The sequence below is a fragment of the Odocoileus virginianus genome, chromosome 17 (genome assembly GCF_023699985.2).
Source record: "Odocoileus virginianus isolate 20LAN1187 ecotype Illinois chromosome 17, Ovbor_1.2, whole genome shotgun sequence".
In the NCBI taxonomy this organism is placed as follows: domain Eukaryota; kingdom Metazoa; phylum Chordata; class Mammalia; order Artiodactyla; family Cervidae; genus Odocoileus; species Odocoileus virginianus.
The window spans coordinates 47253288-47272526 of NC_069690.1; the positions used below are offsets into that span (position 1 = coordinate 47253288).

The following is a 19239-nucleotide window of genomic DNA, read 5'->3' on the forward strand; positions in this document are numbered from 1 at the left end:
GGCCCCCAGCCTAGCTGGATGGTGATACGTGAGCCCAGAGGCTGCTTGCCGGGGCTTGTTCTTGTTAAGGACACAGGTGTCTTCCTTGAACTGCCTGCCCTTTGGTTTTGAACCTCACTGACATTAACTCCCCCTCTGTGGAGGACACAAGTTTGGGGAGAAAGGCCTCTGGGCGTCGCCTGCTTGGCTGCAGCTCAGGCCGGGCCCCCAGCCCCTGACAGGAGAGAGGATGTTGCCTCCACCCCTGGAGGGCGGGGCGGGCAGGGCAGGGCCGGCCTGGGGTTTCCCGGGGCCCCGCCCGCCCCACCGTCTGAGTGCACTTCAAAGTGGCTGTGGGGGGGGCACGGGCCCTGGCACTTGTCGCCAGCCTCTCCCCTCAGGTCTAATTACTTCCACATGCGCCCAGAGCTTTGAAGCCCTGAGACTCCCTGTGGGAGGGGGGGAGAGGAAGATGGGGGGCAGAGGCGGGGAACGGGTGCAGGAAGGAGCCAGTGGGGCTAAACTAGGGAGTGCGGGCTGTCCCCCTACCTATGCCACCTTGGGGGTGGGGGCAGGGCTCCTGGGTGCCCATGGCAGTCAGGCAGATGTCCCTCCCCAGCAGGCCAGGTCCCGCTGCTCCATGAGAGTCCTGACTCCGAGGTCACTGGGCCCAGAGCCCTTGGGGTGATTCAATCCTAGGCTGACAAGCCCAGGCACTTTCAGAATTAATGGGAGGTAGGTGCTGGAGGGGTGGGGGGGTGGTTACTGGGCCCCAGAGGGCAGCCAAGCCTCCTGACTGGGCTCCTAACAGGTCCTGAACAGCCCTGACCTGCCTCGCCTGGGCCCTGGGGGCAGTAGTCCTTTCCACTGGCATGACCCCTCTCCCCCCAAAGAGCCCTGCCCACACATCCCTGGGCACCCCACGCCCACGGCAGCCCCGCGGCAGAGGCACCATCGCAGGCGAGCAGCCACACGTGCGAGGGCTCCGATGTCAGCCCCTCAAGCCCGGCCCACGGCAGGGTACTCACACATGCTCTTTGTTACTCTGTCCTCTTCCAGCTTCGAAGCAACTTGACTTTGGGTGATTAATGGCAACAGGAGGCTGTGCCTGGGGAGGTGGCTCTGATTTATTGATGTTGCTTTGTTGAAAACAAATGTATAGCTCGGCGAAGCATCTTTTGAGGGGAGTATCAGATGGCTGGAAGGTGACACACTAGCTTCGGTACCAGTGGCAGAACCACACCATTCTGTGTGTTTGCGGAGGACATGTGGGCTACCTGTTTAGGTGGGCGGGTCTCCCGCCACCCGCTTCCCAGTGACCGAGTGCTTCTCTCACACCGGTGGGCACCTGGCTGCCCCGGGGGGCGGGATGGGTAGGGCACCCACCCAGGCACCTGGCCCCTCATCCTGTCAGCGACCTCTCCCCTCCGCATGCTGTGTCCTGGCCATCAGCAGCAGGCAGAAGGGATGACCTGGGGAAGAGGGGTGGTTTGCTGGGAGCTGGAGGAGAATGTTGTGGGTCAGCAGCTTCTGTCATGTTTGCAGCCAGAGGCTACGACTCCCAGCAGGCAGTCACAGTGAGGGTGGAAACCCTAGAAGTCCAGAAGCTGTGGGGGAGAGGCGTGCTCAGAGCCTTATGGGTGTGGGCCACCCACCCACTCCCCGCCCAGGCCCTGTTCTGGAGGCCCACCTACCAGCTGAGGCAGCACCTTCTCCAGCTGCTCCACATCCACGTGGTCCAGGTCCTCTGCCTGGGCCTGCCGGACACTGCGGATGGCCGCTTCTGCCGTGATGCAGGGGGGAAGTAAGGTAGAGAAAGCTGGGGGTGCTTGAACCCCAACCCCCCTGGGCCACACCCCTGGCTGTTCCCCTACCCCTGTGCCAGCTGACAGCTCAGAAGACAAGGTTGGGACTTCTGAAATACAGAAATTTTCAGGGACAAGGTGCTTGTAGGAAAATGGGAAAAAGGTGTCTTGATAGCCTCACTGAAAAATGTAAAGGGATCACAAATGGTCCAGACAAGCCTGGGTGGGACCCCAGAGGACGCTCTCGGGCCCCTCTGCTCACCTACAACGAAGATCTTGAGCAGCTCGGCCATGAGCTGCAGCGCATCCCCACTGACTGCAAGGCGAAGGGAGCAGGTTACAAGTTCGTGTTCTCCCTGCCGCCCCACTCTGCCCTCACCGCTTTTGGTGTGGCTCATGCTCAGGCTGGTGACCTCCACCTTCTGTCTGGCCCCCCCAGCCCTCCCGGAGGCCCTGGCTCCTGCAGAGCAGGGTCCCAGCACCCCACCCCTGCCTCGGGTTCACACACCTTTGGTCTTCTTGTCTTTAAAGTGCAAGTGCAGCAGTTTGCTCACCAGCTCCTGGGGAACGGAGGGCACATCAGTGAGCCACTTCCCCCACCCCTCCTGCTGACCCTTTAGTCATTTCATTGTGGATGGGATGGGGTTGTAATTTCCAGCTGGAAATGCTGTCTGTGGGGCTGGGTCTCCCCAGGGTGGAGGACTAGGCATGGGGGGATACTTCCCTGCGAATGCCTCCAGGAGAGCTAGAAATGAGACGCGTGTGGCAGACATGAGGGAGCAGCCAAGGTGCCTGCCCACTGTTCTGGGCTCCAGTTCTCATGGTATCCAGAATGGTCTTGTGCTCCTGCTCCCAGAGACAAGTTGCTTTCCCCACAGTGGGCCCCTTCACAGCCCTGCCCATGTCACTGACACTGCCTGGCTTTGTCAGACCCTGCTCTGAGCACGGCGCCAGCTGCATCCCAGGTCCCTCCTTGGGGCCTACAGCATGGCACGGAGAAGGGGATCTTCCTGTAATGGGGAAGGGTACGGTGAGAACCCCAGAGCTTAGCAGGAGCCAGGCTCCTTGTCAATGGGCAGTCAAGGTAGGAGACCCAGGGAGGTTACTGAGGGTAGGGACCAGCTGGAAGAAGCTGTGAATGAGGAGCCCACAGAGCGCCTCGGGACGTGGGACAGCAGCAGTGGGTGCCCAGGAGCCGGGTGTCGTGCAGAGGCGAGCCAAGCACCCACCAGGCCTCCAGCCTTGGCCATGGAGATGGCAGAGCCTTGCCCAGTGCAGCTTAGCAAAGCTGGAGAGCAGAGTGGAAGGAGTGGACTCCACTGGAGACTCAGCTCGGGAGGCGAAGAGCTTGCTGGTCACCAGCAGCGCTGAAGCAGCTTCACCCTTCCAGCTGTGACTACGGGAGCCTGGCGCCACCTGCTGGTCCTACACGCTGTGTACCCGGAATGTTAGTCACTTACTCTTATTCTTTGCGACACCATTGACTGTAACCTGCCAGCTCCTCTGTCCATGGAGTTCTCCAGGCAAGAATACTGGAGTGGGTTGCCATTCCCTTCTCCAGGGGACCTTCCTGACCCAGGGATTGAACATGGGTCTTCTGCATTGCGGGCAGATTCTTTACCAACTGAGCCACTGGGGAAGCCCGTGTACCTGGAAGATATCAGGAAGGGCCCAGAAGGCTCTACCGCTCCAGCAGCTCCCACCTAGACCCAGGCAAAGAGCTAAATCAGTCAGATTGCTGCTGGGGGGCAGCTGCATGGGGTGGTCGTGACAAAGGGATCAACACCAGCTGGGAGCAGAGATTCCCTAAATTTGCAGAGGGGAGGATGGGACCTGGGATGTGGTCAGCCTTTGTCCCACTGTGTGGAGGCAACACAACCCCTGACGGGACAGCCTTGGTCATGGGTAATGGCCACAACCCCAGCTCTGGGTGATAAAGAGTGAAAATCCCCACTAGGACAGGCTGGACAAGGCAGTGCTCACAAGGGGCTGGGACACACCTTCCCACCCCAGGTTCACAAAGGCCTGACATCAAGGGCTCAGTGTCTCCAAACCTTAAGGCAGAGTAACAAAATGAGACCCGGACCACTCATAGCCAGCGGAGTGTGGGAGGTGGCGGGCCTCTCTATCCATCCACCCAGAGCAGCACTTGCCAGGTGCAGGGCAAAGGGGCTTCCTCTGGAAGTAGTTCTGTTGGTTTCTCCTACTGGCAAGTAGGGACAGTACTAGGACCCATGTCCTAGGGTGCTGAGCATTACACGGGCTAATTCATGCCTGGTGCATACCCAGTGCCTGACTGCTGGGTGTGTTGCTAAGAAGAGCACTCGTAGAGCCACAAACACAGCAGACAACGGAGCCAGCCCGGCTAAATCGAGACGCAAAGCACAGGGCTGGCGTAACAGGAAAAAGGCCCCCAAAAAGCTTTAGAATACACAGCCGAGCTGTGTCTACACTACCAGCGAGCTGGGCCGCACTGTGCTCTACGCTAAACCCTTGAGGGAGGAGAGTCCTGCCGATCCCGTAGCCGCGGGGCGAGGGGCAGGGGTCGGCGGCCCGGGCTCCTCTCTGAGACTCCCTGCATTTGTGCCAGCACCTACCCCTGCCCGATTTCTGCAGACCCTTTCCGTCTGGCCACAGACTAGGGCGCCTGTTCAACCTTCTGCTACCGGGGCACGGGACTACGGAGGACGAAGGGCGCACGGAATGGGGGTTACTGCCGGATTCTGGAAACTGGCTCACCCTAGATGGCAGCGCGGGGGCCGGCTCAGGATCCGCACGTGAGTCAGGCAGGGAACAGGGGCCGCAGCGTCCCCACCGGCCCCGTGCGCGTCCCCCAGCCGCAGAAACCTCGCCCGGCACCCCCAGCCCGCCCAGCCAGCACGCCCTTTCTCACTTTCCGGAAGACGGCTCCGGTTTCCTCCATGACCGCCGCAAAAGCGCGCGCCCTCTGGAGCCCCGCCCCCGCCTCCCCAGCCAATGAACCCTGAGCGCGCCCTCTGGAGCCCCGCCCCCGAGCTGCCAGCCAATCGACCCAGAGCGCGCCTCCCGGAGCCCCGCCCTCGCAAAGCCAACCAATGGGCCCGCCGCGCGCGCCCGCTCCTTCGCCTTCATTGGCCCGTGGTGAACGCCCTCCTCCGCAAGGCCTCCTGGGACTCGTAGTTTCTACCAGGTCTTCCCGGCGCGCCCTGCTCTTCCTGGATACTGAGGCGCGCGGAGGCCGCGTACACCTGCGGCGAATGAGCCGGGGTCAGCGGCCCGAGGGCTAGGGCCTCGGGCCCGGGGCCCCAGGGGTACGTCCGACGCCCGGACAGGCTCTGCCGCTGGAGGCTCCGCCCCCGAGGACGCCCACCTCCTCAGTCCCCCGCTCTTGCGGTCTCCTGAACATCACCTGCCCCCTCTCTCCTGGGGCCTCCTGCCTGTTGTACTAACTCAGTTTGTTCCTTGTTCCTCGCCTGCTGAGCACTTAGGGTCTTTGTGCCCCGCACTGAGCTGCCGGGGCCTCTGTAGGCCCCCATGGGAGAGGTCCTGCCCTACTGCCTTTCCCCGGCTTCCTGGCTCCAGCTGGCTTCTGGTGAGTCCTGTCTAGGAGTTTGGGGAGAAGCCCTTCCTGCACTCCAGGGACATGGAGGAGTTCCGGCGCGCCTACAGTCGGCTATGCAAGGAGAGTGGGACCGAACCCCAGGAGACTGTCCTGCAGCAACTGCACCAGCTGCCGCAGGGCCGGCTGGACCTGGCCACACAGAGCCTGACAGTGGACACCTGCAGGGCTCTGGGCAAGCTGCTGCAGAAGGAGTCACTGCTGACGGAGCTCATCCTGAGTGACTGCATGCTGAGTGAGGAAGGTGGGCACCAAGGGCCGGCATCGCCCAGGGCAGTCCTTGCAACTTCAGAGTTGGGGCTGGGTTCAAGCCCTTTGTTTCAGGGCCACCTCCTCTGGCTGCTTTTGCACTGCTGCTCATTAGCTACATATACCCCAGTCCTTGGTGCTTGGCACCTCTAGCAAAGAACTCTCTGTCCCACCTGATCTCTTTTTTTATTTTTGGTGAAGTTTCTCCATTTCACTGTCATTAAAGCAACCCCTTTGGAAACCTGGGCGCTGAAGGCGATTTCTCTTTTTAATGGGAAAGCCGTTAGCGTCCCCCAGCTTAGGAGAGTCCTGCTGTGCTGATGAGCACAAGGGTCAGCAGCCTGACTCGGCACTTGGAAGCTGTTTCAAACCTGACACAGAAGTGGGGTGACTTTTGGCATGAACCCTGGCTGGTGGGGGCCACGTGGACAGCTGTCCCTCCCCTGTGTCTGGGGAGCTGCCCTAAGATGGAGCCGCCAGGGGTGGAGAGTGACTGCCCTGCTCTCTTACAGGGGCCACGCTGCTGCTGCAGGGGCTATGTATCAACACTGTCGTGCGGTTTCTGGATCTCAAGGTGGGTGGATCCGCACTCAGGGGCATGCCACCTGAGCAGGAGTAGAGAAGACGCAGATGTCCTGGCAGCCAGGAGTCTGCATGGTGGCCAGAGACCATGTCTGTAAGCGCTCTGGGCACATAGGCTCCGCCCCATTTTCTCATGCTTTCATGAATGTGTGCTGCTGTTCTGAGGGCAGAAATGTGAGTTCCAGAGCATTCTCACAAGCAGTGAAAGAGCCCACATCAGAAGGCCACTCTGTTCAGGGAAGGCAGAATCTGAAAGGAGCCACACGTCTGTCCAGAGTGCGCCATGGCCTCACCCACTGCCTGACCAGGGTACTGGCCAGCCCAGGACGCCAGAGAGTGACTGGATGGCCTCTTCCTGTCCTAGGGCAATAACCTTCGAGCAGCAGGGGCTGAGGCACTGGCAAAACTCCTCCGACAGAACAAGTCCATTCAGAGGTAGGGTGGCAGTCCCAGCCTCCAGCTCTCCCTGCAGCCTCTGCTCTCTCTGTGGTTCTGGGTTGGCTCCAGGGGACACTCTTCTAAAACATGAGAGTTCACACCTTCATGCCAGCCTTCTCTGGTCGGGGGTAGGTGGGTATAAGTTACTCAGTTTCTGCCAGAGACACACCCCCCCCCCCACCCCGCCCCGCAAGCCTGCACTCCGCCTCGAGCCCACTGGATCCCATGGGAGGAGGATGCCCTTCGGGCTATGCACCTCATGTCCACCCTTCCTGCAGCCTCACCCTGGAGTGGAACAACCTGGGCACATGGGATGAAGCCTTTGCCACCTTCTGCGGGGCCCTGGCAGCCAATGGCACCCTGCGGCAGCTGGACCTCCGCAACAACCAGATCAACCACAAGGGCGCCGAGGAGCTGGCCCTGGCCCTGAAGAGCAATGCCAGCCTCCAGCAACTTGGTGAGGCTGCCAGCACCGGCCCTCCCCATCCTCAGAGCAGGCAGGGAGGTCTTGCATCCCAGCCCTCCCAGTGCTTCCTCTGTCCTCACCCAGAAGGGAGGGGGTGGCGAGGAGGGGCACACTGAGCCGGGCTCCTGATCTGTGGCTGATCACAGGAAGTGCCAGCGTCTTGGGCTGGGCCAGCCCTCCACCCCTGGCAACACCACATTTCCTTCCAGACCTGCGCTGGAATCACATTGGCCTCCTCGGGGGCCGCGCCCTGGTGAACTGTCTCCCCAGCAACAGAACCCTGTGGAAGCTGGAGCTGGCTGGGAATAACATCCCGGGCGACATCCTCAGAGCCGTGGGTATGGGCACATGGGGCTGCTGGCAAATTGCACTGTTTGAAGCAGGGCATAGAGTTGATTCCCTGTTGACGGATCAGCTGATTCACCTCTTAAAAGTCACATTTTGGCCTTTAACCTTTGGGGCAGAACCCACCGAGGGAGGGGCCGCTTGGACTGGAACCATAAAGGCATCACAATGGTAGAGTATTAGAAACAGAGGGAGCGGGAAGCAGGCACCAAGGAAGAAAGGGCAGAGGTGGGAGCCTGCAGAGTGCCAACGGCCCAGGCTCACCACGGTCCCCTCCTCACACCACGGTCCCTTCTGTCATGACCCTCAACTCCTCCATCCCAGGCCTGCTGAGCGCTCTGCCACTCCCCATGGCAACTTGTTCCACCAGCAGCACCAGCCCCTTGAGGGCCCAAGCTTTGGCCGGAATCTAGTGTGAGGTTACCACCTCCTGAGTCTCCCCAACTCATGTCCTCTCTTGTTTCTTGGTTCTTGCACCTGCCTCTGAGTCACCCCAGTTGACAGTGTGGCCGCTCTGGCCGGCCCCTCTCCAAATGCTGCCTGGATCTTTCCAGCACATGGGAGCTGAGCACAACATTCACCTCTTAAAAGTCACATGTTGGCTTTTAACCTTTGGGGCAGAATCCAAATGCCCACCTTTTGTGACAGTTGAGCACCCTCTTCCCATGAGCTTGTCCCCCCCACCCGGTGCCTCCCAGGCTCCTCGCTTCACTGTTGCCCCTATCCCCTGTCCCCGCCGCCTCTGAGCCTCTCACCTGCTAGTGCACTGAGGGGTCCGATCTGTGTGGTTAAGACATGGGGGTGGGCTGGCCGTTGGCCATTCCTGGGGCTCAGTCCCCCAGGAGACAACTTCACTCTTTCCAACAGAGCAAGCCATGGACCACAACCAGGACCGGCAGACCGTCTTCCGGGAAAGCCAGGCCCGTGCCCAGGTGCTCAGCAAGGAGGTGCGGCACCTCCGGGAAGAGAAGTCCAAGCAGGTAAGGACGATGCTGCCTCTGACCGCAGGGCCTTGCCCCGTCCCGGCTGTGTGGACAAAGAGCCCCCCTCAGCCCCCATGCCATGGCCGCCTTTCTTCCCTCTGAGCTCTGGAGCCTCTCCAAGAAGCCAGTACCTAGGCCCGAGAGGCAGCCTCTTGTTTTGATGCCTTTCAGCTGGGTGGGTGGACTTGCCCCTGGCCCTCCCTGTGTGGCAGCCACCCTCTCCTTGGATGAGGCTCAGCTCCTTGGTATCCTGCTACCTCAATAGATGTTGGCCTCCTTTCTTGCCAACCATGGGGAGTGAGCAGGCTCTGGGCCCTGACAGGCTCTGCCTGGCTCTGTCCCCAGTTTATGGACTTGATGGAGACGATCGACAGACAGAGAGAAGAGATGGCCAGGAGCAGCAAGTGAGCTTGGCCCCGGGTCCAGGGCAGGGTGGCAGTGCAGTGGGGGAACCTGGGGGTCCGGGTCCTGGCTCTGGCCTTGGAGTGACCTAATGTGTGAGCCTGGTCATCTCCCCACAGACAAGGATGTGGGCTGTATTTCCTCAGGGAGTTGGCTGGAGGGTTCAAGGCGCCACTGAGCACTGCCTTAGCCCACACCTGGACATTGTGTGAGCATGAGGGGCAGCAGCTGCTTCAGGGAGGGGCTCAGACGACTCGGGTTTGGGCCCCTCGAACCCTCCTCTCTGTCCACAGGGCATCGGCTGCACGTGTGGGGCAGCTTCAGGAAGCCCTGAACGAGAGGCACTCCATCATCAATGCCCTCAAGGCCAAGTAAGGAGGGGCAGAGGGCAGGATGGGGGTATGAGGAGGTTTCAGAACACTTTAGAGGCCTGCCCACAGGGCAGAGGAGGACCATCCTAATAGGGACTCAAGTTCCAGTGCACAAAGGAAGTCAGGGAAACCGCTAGGGTAGTTACTGAGAAGGCTTTCTGGGAAGAGCTCCAACTCATCTGCTTGCAAAGCTGGGCACTGGGCACTGAGGGAGGGAAGGTCAAGCTTTGTCTGCTTTCCCCAAGCCTCACCCCAGGCTCCCTAGAATCCTGGTTCCACTGCCCCCCCCCCCACCCCACCTCCATCCCCTTACCTGGTTTTGCAAAAAGCAAGTTCTTTTCACTGGCAGCAGACAAGTCTCTGAGGAGCCTAGACTAGCTCAAGGGGCACTAGCAGGAGTAGTGGCCTGGCAAGAATGACCTTAGCAAAGGCTAGAGATCGGCTGGGATGGGGCTGGCCCTTCCCTCCTTGCAGACTTCAGATGACAGAGGCTGCCCTGGCTCTGTCGGAGCAGAAGGCCCAGGACCTGGGGGAGCTCCTGGCCACCACAGAGCAGGAACAGCGGAGCCTGGTGCAGAGGCAGGCCAAGGAGCACAGGCTGGAGCAGCAGGTGGGTGGGTGTGGGGTGGGCAGGCCGGGGGTGCATGGTGGCAGATGGGCACTGATGCCCTTTTGCTGTGTTTTCCCCAGGAAGCTGCAGAGCGGGAGTCTAAGCTCCTCAGAGACTTGTCTGCTGCCAATGAAAAGAACCTACTTTTGCGAAACCAGGTATGGGGGTGGGGGTGGGGCCAGCCCCTGGGGAGCCTGGGGTGGGGCTTCGGGAAAGCTAAACGAAGCTTCCTCCCTCCTTGCCGACTTTGCAGGTGGATGAACTGGAGCGGAAGGTGAAGTCTCAGCAGGAGCAGCTGTTCCTGACCAAAACGGAGCTGACCAACACGACGGCTGAGCTGAAGATGCGGGCCGTCCAGGCTGAAGGTCAGCACACCCAGGCCTGCTGCTGGGGCCTGAGAACCAGGGGCCCCATGAGGAGTCCCACCCACTTGTCTCCCCTGTGCTTCCAGAACGCCTGGAACTGGAGAAGAAGAGGTCCCGGCAGAGCTTGGAGGACGCGGAACACCTGCGCTTCAAGGAGGTGCCTTATCAGTTGTGTCATCTGGGCTTTGCCTTCCCTGTTCCCCCAGTGGGGCACGGTGTCCCTAAGGCAGACTCCTGGCTGGGCTTCCCTCAACAACCTTGGGCTGCTGATGACAGTCCCGGCAGATGTCAGACCCAAACCCTCCCTACCGGTTTCTAGAAGGGACCCTGACTCTGCCCGGGCCACAGTGCAGGCTGCCATCTGGGGTGCAGCACTGGGACCTGCCCTCCGTCCTAGCTTCCTCTGAAGCCATTTGGGGCAGCCTCCAGTCGGAAGGAACAGGGTCCCCAAGATTCATCTGCCCCCTCCAGGGTGGGGATCCCATGAGGGGAAACCTAGGGGGCCAGACTGCCAGCCCTATCCCCGCCTCGCACCTGGGCAGGTGGAGCACATGACTCGCCACCTGGAGGACAGCGAAAGAGCCATGCAAGAGAGGGTGCAGAGGCTGGAGGCTGCACGGCTGTCCCTCGAGGAGGTGAGCTGGGTGCCAGGCTCGGGAGGCTGAGTGTGGCTAGAAGGGGTCCCCTGGCAAGGGCTGAGGACAGTTACTGTCTGTGGTGTAGGAGCTGAGCCGGGTGAAGGCCGTGGCACTCAGTGAGCGAAGCCAAGCTGAGGAGGAGCTCATCAAGGCCAAGAACCAAGTCCGCCTGGAGGAGGTGAGCTCAGGGTCACAGCCCACTGCTTACAGCATCCACCAGGGAGAGCACTGAGGGGCTGGCATGAGCTGCCGGGCTTCAACAGCCCTTCAAGCTTAAGTGGGCATGACCGAGGCTGTCTCCTGGCTCTGTAGGGAGGGACAAGGGAACAGGAGCTCCAGGGGTGCAGAAGAGCCAGACAAGGACACTCAGCCCATCAGTACCACCTCCAGCCCTCCCTGCAAAATGCCAGTGTCCTCCCTCCCCACGGTGGGGAAGGGGTTTGTCCCAAATGTGCAGCCTGTGACCACCTGGTGGAAGTCAGGGGTGGGGGGCCCAGGCGGCAGGATGGTGTCAGCTTGGCACACGGGGGAGTCTCCCCATTCGAGTTTGAACCCATTCAGAACAAGGCATGTGTTAACTGTAGTGACAAAGTGGTTTCCACTTTGCAAATATAAGCTTCCTTCAGCCTGAAGGGGCAGGGGTCACTCCTCACAGGAGCTCAGAGCCACAGGCCAGAGAGCAGCTCACCCGTCCTTCTCCTGGGCCCACAGCAGCAGCACCTGGCTCACCTGGAGGAGAAGCTGCGGCTGCTGGCACAGGCACGGGACGAGGCTCAGAGCACCTGCGTGCAGCAGAAGCAGACGGTAGCCGATGCCCAGGCGCGGGCCAGCCAGCTGGGCCTGCAGGTGGAGAGCCTGAGGCGGCGCCTGGAGGAGCTGCAGCAGGTAGCTGGGACACTGAGGGCTCCCGGTGGTGCCCCTGGAGCACCCCCCCCTGCCCCCGCCCGCCCTGCCCCAGCCAGCACCTCACACTCACCCCTCCTTGCCTGGCAGGAGCTGAGCAACAAGGACCAAGAAAAAGTAGCTGAGGTGATGAGGGTGCGGCTGGAGCTGCAAGAACAGAATGGCCGCCTGCAGGCCGAGCTGACGGCCCAGGAAGCACTGAAGGAGAAGGCCGCGGCCCTGGAACGCCAGCTGAAAGGCGAGCTGAGCCCCAGGCCCCTCCACACCGTGGCATTTCTGCAGGGCCTTACTAGGCCATCCCACAGAAGGAGGAGGCGGGCTGGGAAAGCTGAGCTTGGCCCAGGTCTTCGCTCCGGGAGGTGCTGGTAGGGGAGACTGGGTGTGTGTACGCCCAGGGGACCCTGAGCAAACCCCATCCCGCCAGCCCCCTGTGGACCTCCTAACTGGCGGGAGCGGACCCCCTTCCTCACTGAACTTCCCCTCCTGCAGTGATCGCGAGTGACCACCGGGAGGCGCTGCTGGACAGGGAGAGTGAGAATGCTTCTCTCCGAGAGAAGCTTCGCCTTAAAGAAGCTGAGATCGCCCGGATTCGGGATGAGGAGGCCCAAAGGGCCAGCTTCCTGCAAAATGCTGTCCTGGCTTATGTGCAGGGGTCCCCCCTGAGGACCTTGAGCCCCCAAAAGTGAGGGGGCAGGGAAAGTCTGAGAGCGGCAGGAAGGTGGCATCTGTTGGACGTGTGTCTGACACCTGCCCCTCCCTTCTTCACCAGGAACAGGCCACTGGCAGGTCTGGGCTCTTTGCACAGAGTCTACAGCCAGTAACGTGGAAAATCAGTGCTGGGCAGGATCTGAGAGCAAGACAGCCGCAGCTTACAATCAGGGTCCCTGACTGGGTGGTGGGGGCGGTCCAGAACCTGGCTGGCGAAGAGGGCCCTCCCCACTCCGTCATCCCCATTGCAGGGAGTGACATGCCTGCGAACACAGACCCAAGAAGGTAGGAGCAGTGCGTGAGCTCTCCCGGCCCCACCCACCGTGGTGCAGTCACCTTTTACAACCAGGAGCTCTGCAGTTTGCTCACCCCAGGGTATTTTGAAATACAGAAGTTTGCACTTTGTGATACATTTTCGTACCAGTGCCTTTCTCCCACATCAGTCTGTGCTCCCAAACCCGGGCCCTGCAGGAAAGGCCGGCCCTCCAGGTGTGGCTGGGTCACCCCTTCTAACTGCTATCAGGTGGGGATGGTCTGGCTACTGCAGCGGAGGGGTGGGGGTGGGGGTGCAGAGGGCTGCCGGCCTTGAGGGTCTCTGGTGATTGACAGCAAACACCCAAGTTTTCACCAGCTGCCTTTTGGTTGGAGGGTAGGTGGGCCTTGGGGGTGCTCTGTCTCGAAGAAACCCTGTGCCTACCGACCACAACCTGTCCAGGTGGGTGGGAGCCGCCTGCCTGCGCTGCCCTCACCCCATGAAGTGGGTCACAGGGAACCGGGGAGGGCCTGCCCGGGCTTAGACTAGCTGAGGGGTTGTGTCCCGCCCCTCGCCAGATTTCTCTGGAAAGCGCGTCGGCCCGGGTTCGGGGCTGGTCCGCGCCCCCCGCCCGCCCTGCCGGCCGCGCTCGGCTGTCTCCGCGCCCGGCGCTCGTCAGCGCTCGGCTGTCTCCGGCCGCTCGGCTCGGCGCTCGGCTCGGGTCCGCGGCCGCTGCGGCGCCGGGCATTTCTCCGCAGCTCGGCTCGCGGCCGCGCCCGCCCGGCCCGTGCCCATGCAGGCCATCAAGTGCGTGGTGGTCGGCGACGGGTGAGTGCGCGGCGCGGAGGCCGCTCGGCCGGGCTCGCCCGGCGGGGTTGGCCCTGGGGATCCTCCCGGGCAGGGCGCGCGGCTCCGGGGCGCGGCCGGGGCGGAGGGGGCGGCGCGCGCACAGACCAGGGATCCTGGCTCGGGGTCAAGGCGCGGCGGCCCGGATGCGCTCCCGACCGGCCTGTGGGCGTCCGAGGACCGGGCAGGGGCAGGAGGACGTGGTGGGGCGGGGTCCTGGCTATTCGCCGGGCGCAGGCCTCCAGCCCAGGCCCACCTGATGCTGCCAGCTGCCCGCGGCCCCGCCCGGCCTCCGGGTGGGTGGGGCCAGGGCTCTCACCTGGGCTGAACCCTCAGCGGGTGCCACCCTCCCAGCACCTGCCTGGGGCGCTGAGGCGGCTTGCCGCAGCCTGCACCCACCACTCTGTCTCCGAAGCCCACCTGCCCTGGTGCCCCTCCTCTGTCCCTCGTTCACTGCGGATCTGCTGGGCGAGCACCCCTGTCCCCACCCTGGGACCGTGGGAGTGGGCCGCCCTTGCTGAGCGGAGGGCAGAGATGGGCCTGGGGGCATCGTGGGCTCGCCTTCTCTCCACAGCGCCGTGGGGAAGACCTGCTTGCTGATCAGCTACACAACCAACGCCTTCCCCGGAGAGTACATCCCCACAGTGTGAGCAGGCGGGCAGGTCCAGCGGTGGGGAGCAGAGGGTGTGGGCGCCTGTGCGCGACGCTCCCCTGGGCTTCAAGGTGGGGCCCAGGTGGCCCTGGTCTGGGTTCCTGGGGTGGAGCAAGGTGCTGACAGAGCTCCAGGTCTGTGCAGGACTGAGAACCCAAACACTGGCGGATCTCTCTGTTTCTGCAGTTTCGACAACTATTCTGCGAATGTGATGGTGGATGGGAAGCCCGTCAACCTGGGGCTGTGGGACACCGCCGGGCAGGAGGACTACGACCGCCTGCGGCCACTCTCCTACCCCCAAACTGTAGGGGACCACAGGGGTGCCTGCAGGGGCTGGGTTGCTTGGGTAGAGGCCCCAAGGGCCTGGTGCGTGTGTGTGTTGAGATCTGAGGCCATTCAGAGCCTTTTGACACTTCCCACATGGTCCTCTCCTTCCTTCCCTTCCTCCCAAGGACGTCTTCCTGATCTGCTTCTCCCTGGTGAGCCCAGCCTCCTTTGAGAATGTTCGAGCCAAGGTAGGGCAGGGCTGGAAGCCCGGTTGGTCTTCCTGGGAGGGGCGGAGACTGCCCAGAGAACTTGTCCTTACAAGGCCTTCTTGGTTGAAGGCTTGACAGAGGCAAATTGTCCTTTGGAGGCAGAAGAGATGCCTATTCTACTTGGGGTAGGGGTGGTGAGTGCAGCTTTTAGAGAAAGGAGAGCCCTGATTGTGAGGCCCTGATGAGCTTGGAAGCTTCTTGGCAACATATTTTTGTTCTTGGTCATTGCTTTACCAGACCTACTGGTTGCCCTGAGAAGCAAGAAGGGCTAAGTGTGGGTCTAGGCAAGGAAGGGGCCCTTGAGAGCTGTGGCCTGCTCTGGGCCAGGCTGAGGGCAAGGCCCCCAAGGGGTAGGGAGGGATCAGAGCCTCCATTCCCACAGTGGTACCCAGAGGTTCGGCACCATTGCCCGCACACGCCCATTCTCTTGGTGGGAACCAAGCTGGACCTTCGTGACGATAAGGACACCATCGAGCGACTGCGGGATAAGAAGCTAGCGCCCATCACCTACCCCCAGGGCCTGGCCATGGCCCGAGAGATCGGTGAGTGGGCTCGTCCAGGCCTGCTGGTGCAGGGAGGAGAGTATGCTCTGCGAGCCACAGCATTAGCCTGTGCTCCCCCCAACCCTCGATACCTCTCCTCACCACCCCCTTTCTTGGCTGATCCCAGGCTCTGTCAAGTACCTGGAATGCTCAGCCCTGACCCAGCGGGGCCTGAAGACAGTGTTCGATGAGGCCATTCGGGCTGTGCTCTGCCCGCCCCCTGTGAAAAAGCCAGGGAAGAAGTGCACTGTCTTCTAGAGCCCCCACTTCCAGAAGAGCAGCCCCCTCCCTGCCTGTACCTGTTGTGTTGAGATGTGTCCTTGAGTCCGCTGTGGGGGAGTGGTGGGGGTGGGGAGGGGGAAGAAGCATGGGGATGAGGCTGCTGCTCCCGGGGTGCTGCGGGGGCCATGGGGGTCCTGTCTGCTCTGCCTCGTCTTCGTAGGGGCGCAGCTCCAGCCTCCCCTGGCCCCCACGGGAGGCCGGAAGGGAGCAGGGTCTCCCTCGGGCTGTAGGGGCGGGTCCGGGGCAGCCCCAGGATGGGCTTCCCTGATGGGGGAGTTTGGGGGGGTGGGTTCTGTCCTTGTGCCCCAGGATGGGGCAGCCCCTTCTTATTTTATACAATAAACCTTCTTCATCATCTCTGTTCTTGTCTCACTCCCTGCCCGGGTCTCTCCCTGCTGACTCCTCCACCATGGGGGTGCTAGGCCCCCAACCCCTGCCAGCCAAGAGTACAGAGCAGTGAGCTAGACACTCCCCGGCCCCCAGCACAAGGCCAGTTGAGTCCTCTGCCTCCAGAGGAGGGACCCTATGGAGTGGGAGTGATTGTGGGAGGGGGTGGGAGCCAGTGTGCTTGGCCCCTTCTGCATAAAGCAAGCCCGTCCTGTGCTGACCTCAGGCCTCTGGGAGGGCACAGCACCCCTCAGCAGCTCCCAGGGGTGGCACAGGACAGTCTGCAGTCAGGCCCTAGGGGGCCCTGTGGAGCCCAGGCCAAGGCCAGGGGCCACTCAACTGAGTGTTCACAAAGACGCTCTAAAGGACAAGGGTGTCCCACAACCCTGGAGGTGTGGACAGGACAGGAAGGGTGGCAGACGGGTCAACAGTTTGGCTTTGCTGGGCAGACACGGCAGGAGGTGAGGGGTGGGCCTGGCCTGTCACCAGGACATCACCCCTGGGGCCTGCAAGGCACCACTCTGGGCAGATACGTGACATGAAGCTAAGTGACACTCAGCTCCTCCGCAGTGGTGTGCAGAGGGTGGACTGCTGGATTTCAGGAATTCTGCTAGCCAGTTTTTAAGTAACCACTGTTAAGAATTACATAAGCTTGAAATCAGTTGTATTTAAAAATGAAATTAACAAAATACTCAAAACCCATCACTTCCTAAATATTTTCGTACATGTACTATTATCTGTGCTTTGGGGTGTAAGCCTTTTGTATCTGTGTGGTGAGGACAGCATGGAAAAGTGGAGGACAGACCTCTGTGCCAGCTCCACCTCAAGGACATCAAACAGGAGGGAATATGTCACCATGGAAGTTGGCAAATTCTACAGCTGGATCTTGTCCTGGACTGTGCCTAGTACATGGTGAAGGACTCAGAATGCTGCGGGAATATTCTCTCAGTAATCGAAAACCACCACCTGATTCGGCAAAGAAGTCGTTCAATCGTGAACAAAGTAGTGAAGTTCCAGCACACAGCCTGCTCAGTTCACTTTTGTCTTCCGCACTGACTTAAGGAATACCAATGAGCATTCACATGAAAACACCACCACTTCCACCCGAGAGGCTTCTGGACAGGGCCGAAGATCATCCTTGGTCAAATTCACTACCCTCCTTAGGAGCTGGCCTTCTGGAAAGTCCTATATACCTGCCAGGGACTTAGCCAGGCCCAACAATCTGGCAGGAGAGCCAGGCTGCTGCTGGCCCAGGGTGAGCTGAACGGGTGTCTCTACCTGGGACTTGTCCCCATGCTCAGCTCTGAGCTTTGCATCTTCCGGCCACATGACTGCAGCCTAGGTGTGAGTGTGCAGGCTGGACAGAAGAATCATGTTTACTGAAGAGATGGGGAAGGGGAATGGGGGTAAAGGTGGGTTCAACTTGGAACAGGGCTGTGTGGGGATGGAGGGGGGTGCTTAGGTAGCCAGGAAGCCCCCATCCACCGGCACAGTGGAGCCTGTGATCATGCTGCTGCGGTCACTGAGCAGGAAGAGGATGGTGTCCACCACGTTCTCCACCTCTGTGGGCGAGGTTGGTTTCAGGATGTTCATGAAAGGAGCTGCCCTTCGTCCTTCCCTCCCACCCCTCACCTGAGCAGGCCACTGGCATGACTCCCAGCCAGGCTCCTGCCCAACTCACCAGCAAACCTGCCAAGGGGGATGCGGTCCAGCATGGCCTTGGCCTTCTGAGGGTCACTCCAGGCGGCCTGGCCCATGGGTGTCATCACCACCGTGGGGTTGACTGCATTCACACGGATCTGCACTGGCACAGGTAGGGGGTCAACTGGATGGGCTGAGGCTCTCTGAGCACATGGACTGGGGCATGGGAGGCATCCCACTGGGGCTCACCTTGTGTGGCCCGAGCTCCACCGCCATCACTTTGGTCAGTATGTCCAAGGCACCCTTGGTGGAGCCTGTGAGGATGGACAGCATGTGTGGAGCCTGAGCTGCCTGCTCAGATGGGGGGTTTTGGGGGGGTGGTGGGAGTCGGGGCAGGGCACAGCCGGGCCTCACTCACAGTAGACACTGTGGCCAGTCAGTCCCCGTTGGGAGGCCTGGCTAGAAACATTCACGATGACCCCTGGGGCTCCCCGAGCTATCAGGCCTCGGGCCACAATCTGAAATCGCAGAAGAAGGATGAGGCAGGGCTGGCATCACCCAGCAGTTCCCAGTCCTGCCCTGAAGCCAGCGCACCTGGGACACCTGGATGACCGCCCGAAGGTTCACATTGAAAGACCTGGAAGGCAGATGGACAGACCCTGGTCAGGGACTGAGGCTGCTGAAGCAGGAGACAGCCCTTCCCCAACGGTGTTTCTCCACCCCACCCTGCCTTACATGTCATATGCCTCCTTGGTGACCTCCAGGAAGGGCTGCAAAAACGCCACAGCTGCATTGTTCACCAGCAGGTCCACAGGGCCAACACCTCCCAGTGCCTGCTCCGTGGCCTCCCAGTCAGCCAGGTCCACGCACACGGTCTCCACCCCGGGACACTGTGTATATTATGTGGTAAGGGAGCACATCTACTAGAGGCTCCATGCCCTGGAAAGGGTACAGCTGGGCCTCTCCCATTCAAGTGAGAGGGACTGTGTTTTCGTGACCTTTCAGTTTCACAGGGATAGGGGGTTAGGAGTCCCTGGGGAACCAGTCTCCTTTTGGGTCTCCCAGGATGCTGTCGGGGGAGGGTTAACTTGTCCTTTGGGCAACTCAACTAGGGGCTTCAGGATCAGGGATCTAGCCCCGCCTCCAGCCAGTCTACTTCCTCCCAGCGCCCGAGCGCCTCTGGCCCAGCAAAGCAGCCATTTCTGCCTCCTCCTAAGTCCGGGAAGAATCATCGTTCTTCCGCGCGTCCGGCGAGGGGCGGGGGTGCTAAGAGTCCTTGGTAAGCGCCAGCGCCCAGCTCCCGTGTGTCCCTCCTTGGCCGCCCTCAGCTCCCCGCTGCTGCCCCCTGGGCTGGGACAGGGCAGCGCCTACCTCGCGGACCAGGCTGTCCAGGTCGGCCTGGGTTCGGCTCACGGCCACCACTCCCGCGCCCGCCGCGTGGAGCGCCTTGACAATACTGCGACCGATGCCTGCGGGGAGCACGGAGGAGTGAGGCTGCCCATCCCTCGCCACCTTTTCCCGCTCCCGACTACCTCCCCAGGCCCACCTTTGCCCGCCCCCGTGACGAGCGCCCGGCGCCCCGCGAGTCTCAAATCCATGATGTTCCGGCCGCCGTACTGCGAACCTTGAGCGGCGCTCCAGGGTTCAGAAGGGCGCGG

At 61.4% G+C, this 19239-nt stretch overlaps 4 protein-coding genes across 8 annotated transcripts; 2 read left to right on the forward strand and 2 right to left on the reverse strand.

The window, feature by feature from the left end:
- Window positions 1-1088: 1088 nt before the first annotated feature.
- Window positions 1089-4754, reverse strand: CENPX (centromere protein X). Of its 3 annotated transcripts, none has more exons than XM_020906128.2 (5): window positions 4678-4754; window positions 2293-2344; window positions 2047-2100; window positions 1674-1762; window positions 1089-1451 (listed from the first exon to the last, which is right to left on the reverse strand). In XM_020906128.2, exons 1-5 carry the CDS (start codon window positions 4705-4707, stop codon window positions 1428-1430), a joined length of 249 nt encoding a protein of 82 aa, XP_020761787.1. In that variant the 5' UTR covers window positions 4708-4754; the 3' UTR covers window positions 1089-1427. The 3 variants fall into 3 exon arrangements, with proteins under 3 accessions (XP_020761787.1, XP_020761791.1, XP_020761797.1); XM_020906132.2 differs by having other exon boundaries at window positions 1089-1586; XM_020906138.2 differs by lacking the exon at window positions 2047-2100.
- Window positions 4755-4940: 186 nt separating this feature from the next.
- Window positions 4941-12852, forward strand: LRRC45 (leucine rich repeat containing 45). Of its 2 annotated transcripts, XM_020906078.2 has the most exons (17): window positions 4942-5626; window positions 6144-6205; window positions 6578-6648; window positions 6930-7108; window positions 7327-7455; window positions 8330-8442; window positions 8791-8849; window positions 9141-9218; window positions 9693-9828; window positions 9909-9986; window positions 10082-10193; window positions 10280-10350; window positions 10736-10828; window positions 10917-11009; window positions 11543-11716; window positions 11825-11972; window positions 12224-12852. In XM_020906078.2, the coding sequence occupies exons 1-17, from the start codon at window positions 5407-5409 to the stop codon at window positions 12418-12420; spliced, it is 2013 nt and encodes a 670-aa protein (XP_020761737.2). In that variant the 5' UTR covers window positions 4942-5406; the 3' UTR covers window positions 12421-12852. The 2 variants fall into 2 exon arrangements, 1 of the variants encoding a protein (XP_020761737.2); XR_011492402.1 differs by lacking the exon at window positions 12224-12852 and having other exon boundaries at window positions 4941-5626; window positions 11487-11716; window positions 11825-11910.
- Window positions 12853-13389: 537 nt separating this feature from the next.
- On the forward strand, window positions 13390-15910 carry RAC3 (Rac family small GTPase 3). 2 transcript variants are annotated; one of them, XM_070479737.1, is made up of 6 exons: window positions 13390-13523; window positions 14116-14187; window positions 14380-14497; window positions 14646-14708; window positions 15112-15275; window positions 15399-15910. In XM_070479737.1, exons 1-6 carry the CDS (start codon window positions 13489-13491, stop codon window positions 15460-15462), a joined length of 516 nt encoding a protein of 171 aa, XP_070335838.1. In that variant the 5' UTR covers window positions 13390-13488; the 3' UTR covers window positions 15463-15910. The 2 variants fall into 2 exon arrangements, with proteins under 2 accessions (XP_070335838.1, XP_070335837.1); XM_070479736.1 differs by having other exon boundaries at window positions 15112-15271.
- A 677-nt stretch (window positions 15911-16587) lies between these two features.
- On the reverse strand, window positions 16588-19231 carry DCXR (dicarbonyl and L-xylulose reductase). The gene is made up of 8 exons (XM_070479735.1): window positions 19128-19231; window positions 18953-19050; window positions 18317-18471; window positions 18176-18218; window positions 18000-18099; window positions 17831-17895; window positions 17622-17739; window positions 16588-17502 (listed from the first exon to the last, which is right to left on the reverse strand). The coding sequence occupies exons 1-8, from the start codon at window positions 19177-19179 to the stop codon at window positions 17399-17401; spliced, it is 735 nt and encodes a 244-aa protein (XP_070335836.1). The 5' UTR covers window positions 19180-19231; the 3' UTR covers window positions 16588-17398.
- Between the last annotated feature and the right edge of the window lie 8 nt (window positions 19232-19239).

Coding starts and splice junctions, on each gene's coding strand:
- DCXR (XM_070479735.1), bottom strand. CDS start 19,179: ATGGATTTGAGACTCGCGGGGCGCCGGGCGCTCGTCACGGGGGCGGGC. Junction 19,051..19,127: donor CGTCACGGGGGCGGGCAAAG/GTGGGCCTGGGG, acceptor TGCTCCCCGCAG/GCATCGGTCGCAGTATTGTC. Junction 17,740..17,830: donor TGGAGCTCGGGCCACACAAG/GTGAGCCCCAGT, acceptor GTGCCAGTGCAG/ATCCGTGTGAATGCAGTCAA.
- CENPX (XM_020906128.2), bottom strand. CDS start 4,707: ATGGAGGAAACCGGAGCCGTCTTCCGGAAA. Junction 1,763..2,046: donor GCTCAAGATCTTCGTTGTAG/GTGAGCAGAGGG, acceptor GCATCACGGCAG/AAGCGGCCATCCGCAGTGTC. Junction 1,452..1,673: donor AGAAGGTGCTGCCTCAGCTG/GTAGGTGGGCCT, acceptor CCTCTTCCCCAG/GTCATCCCTTCTGCCTGCTG.
- LRRC45 (XM_020906078.2), top strand. CDS start 5,407: ATGGAGGAGTTCCGGCGCGCCTACAGTCGGCTATGCAAGGAGAGTGGG. Junction 6,649..6,929: donor CAGAACAAGTCCATTCAGAG/GTAGGGTGGCAG, acceptor CCCTTCCTGCAG/CCTCACCCTGGAGTGGAACA. Junction 8,443..8,790: donor GGGAAGAGAAGTCCAAGCAG/GTAAGGACGATG, acceptor CTCTGTCCCCAG/TTTATGGACTTGATGGAGAC.
- RAC3 (XM_070479736.1), top strand. CDS start 13,489: ATGCAGGCCATCAAGTGCGTGGTGGTCGGCGACGG. Junction 14,188..14,379: donor GGAGAGTACATCCCCACAGT/GTGAGCAGGCGG, acceptor CTGTTTCTGCAG/TTTCGACAACTATTCTGCGA. Junction 14,709..15,111: donor TTGAGAATGTTCGAGCCAAG/GTAGGGCAGGGC, acceptor CCATTCCCACAG/TGGTACCCAGAGGTTCGGCA.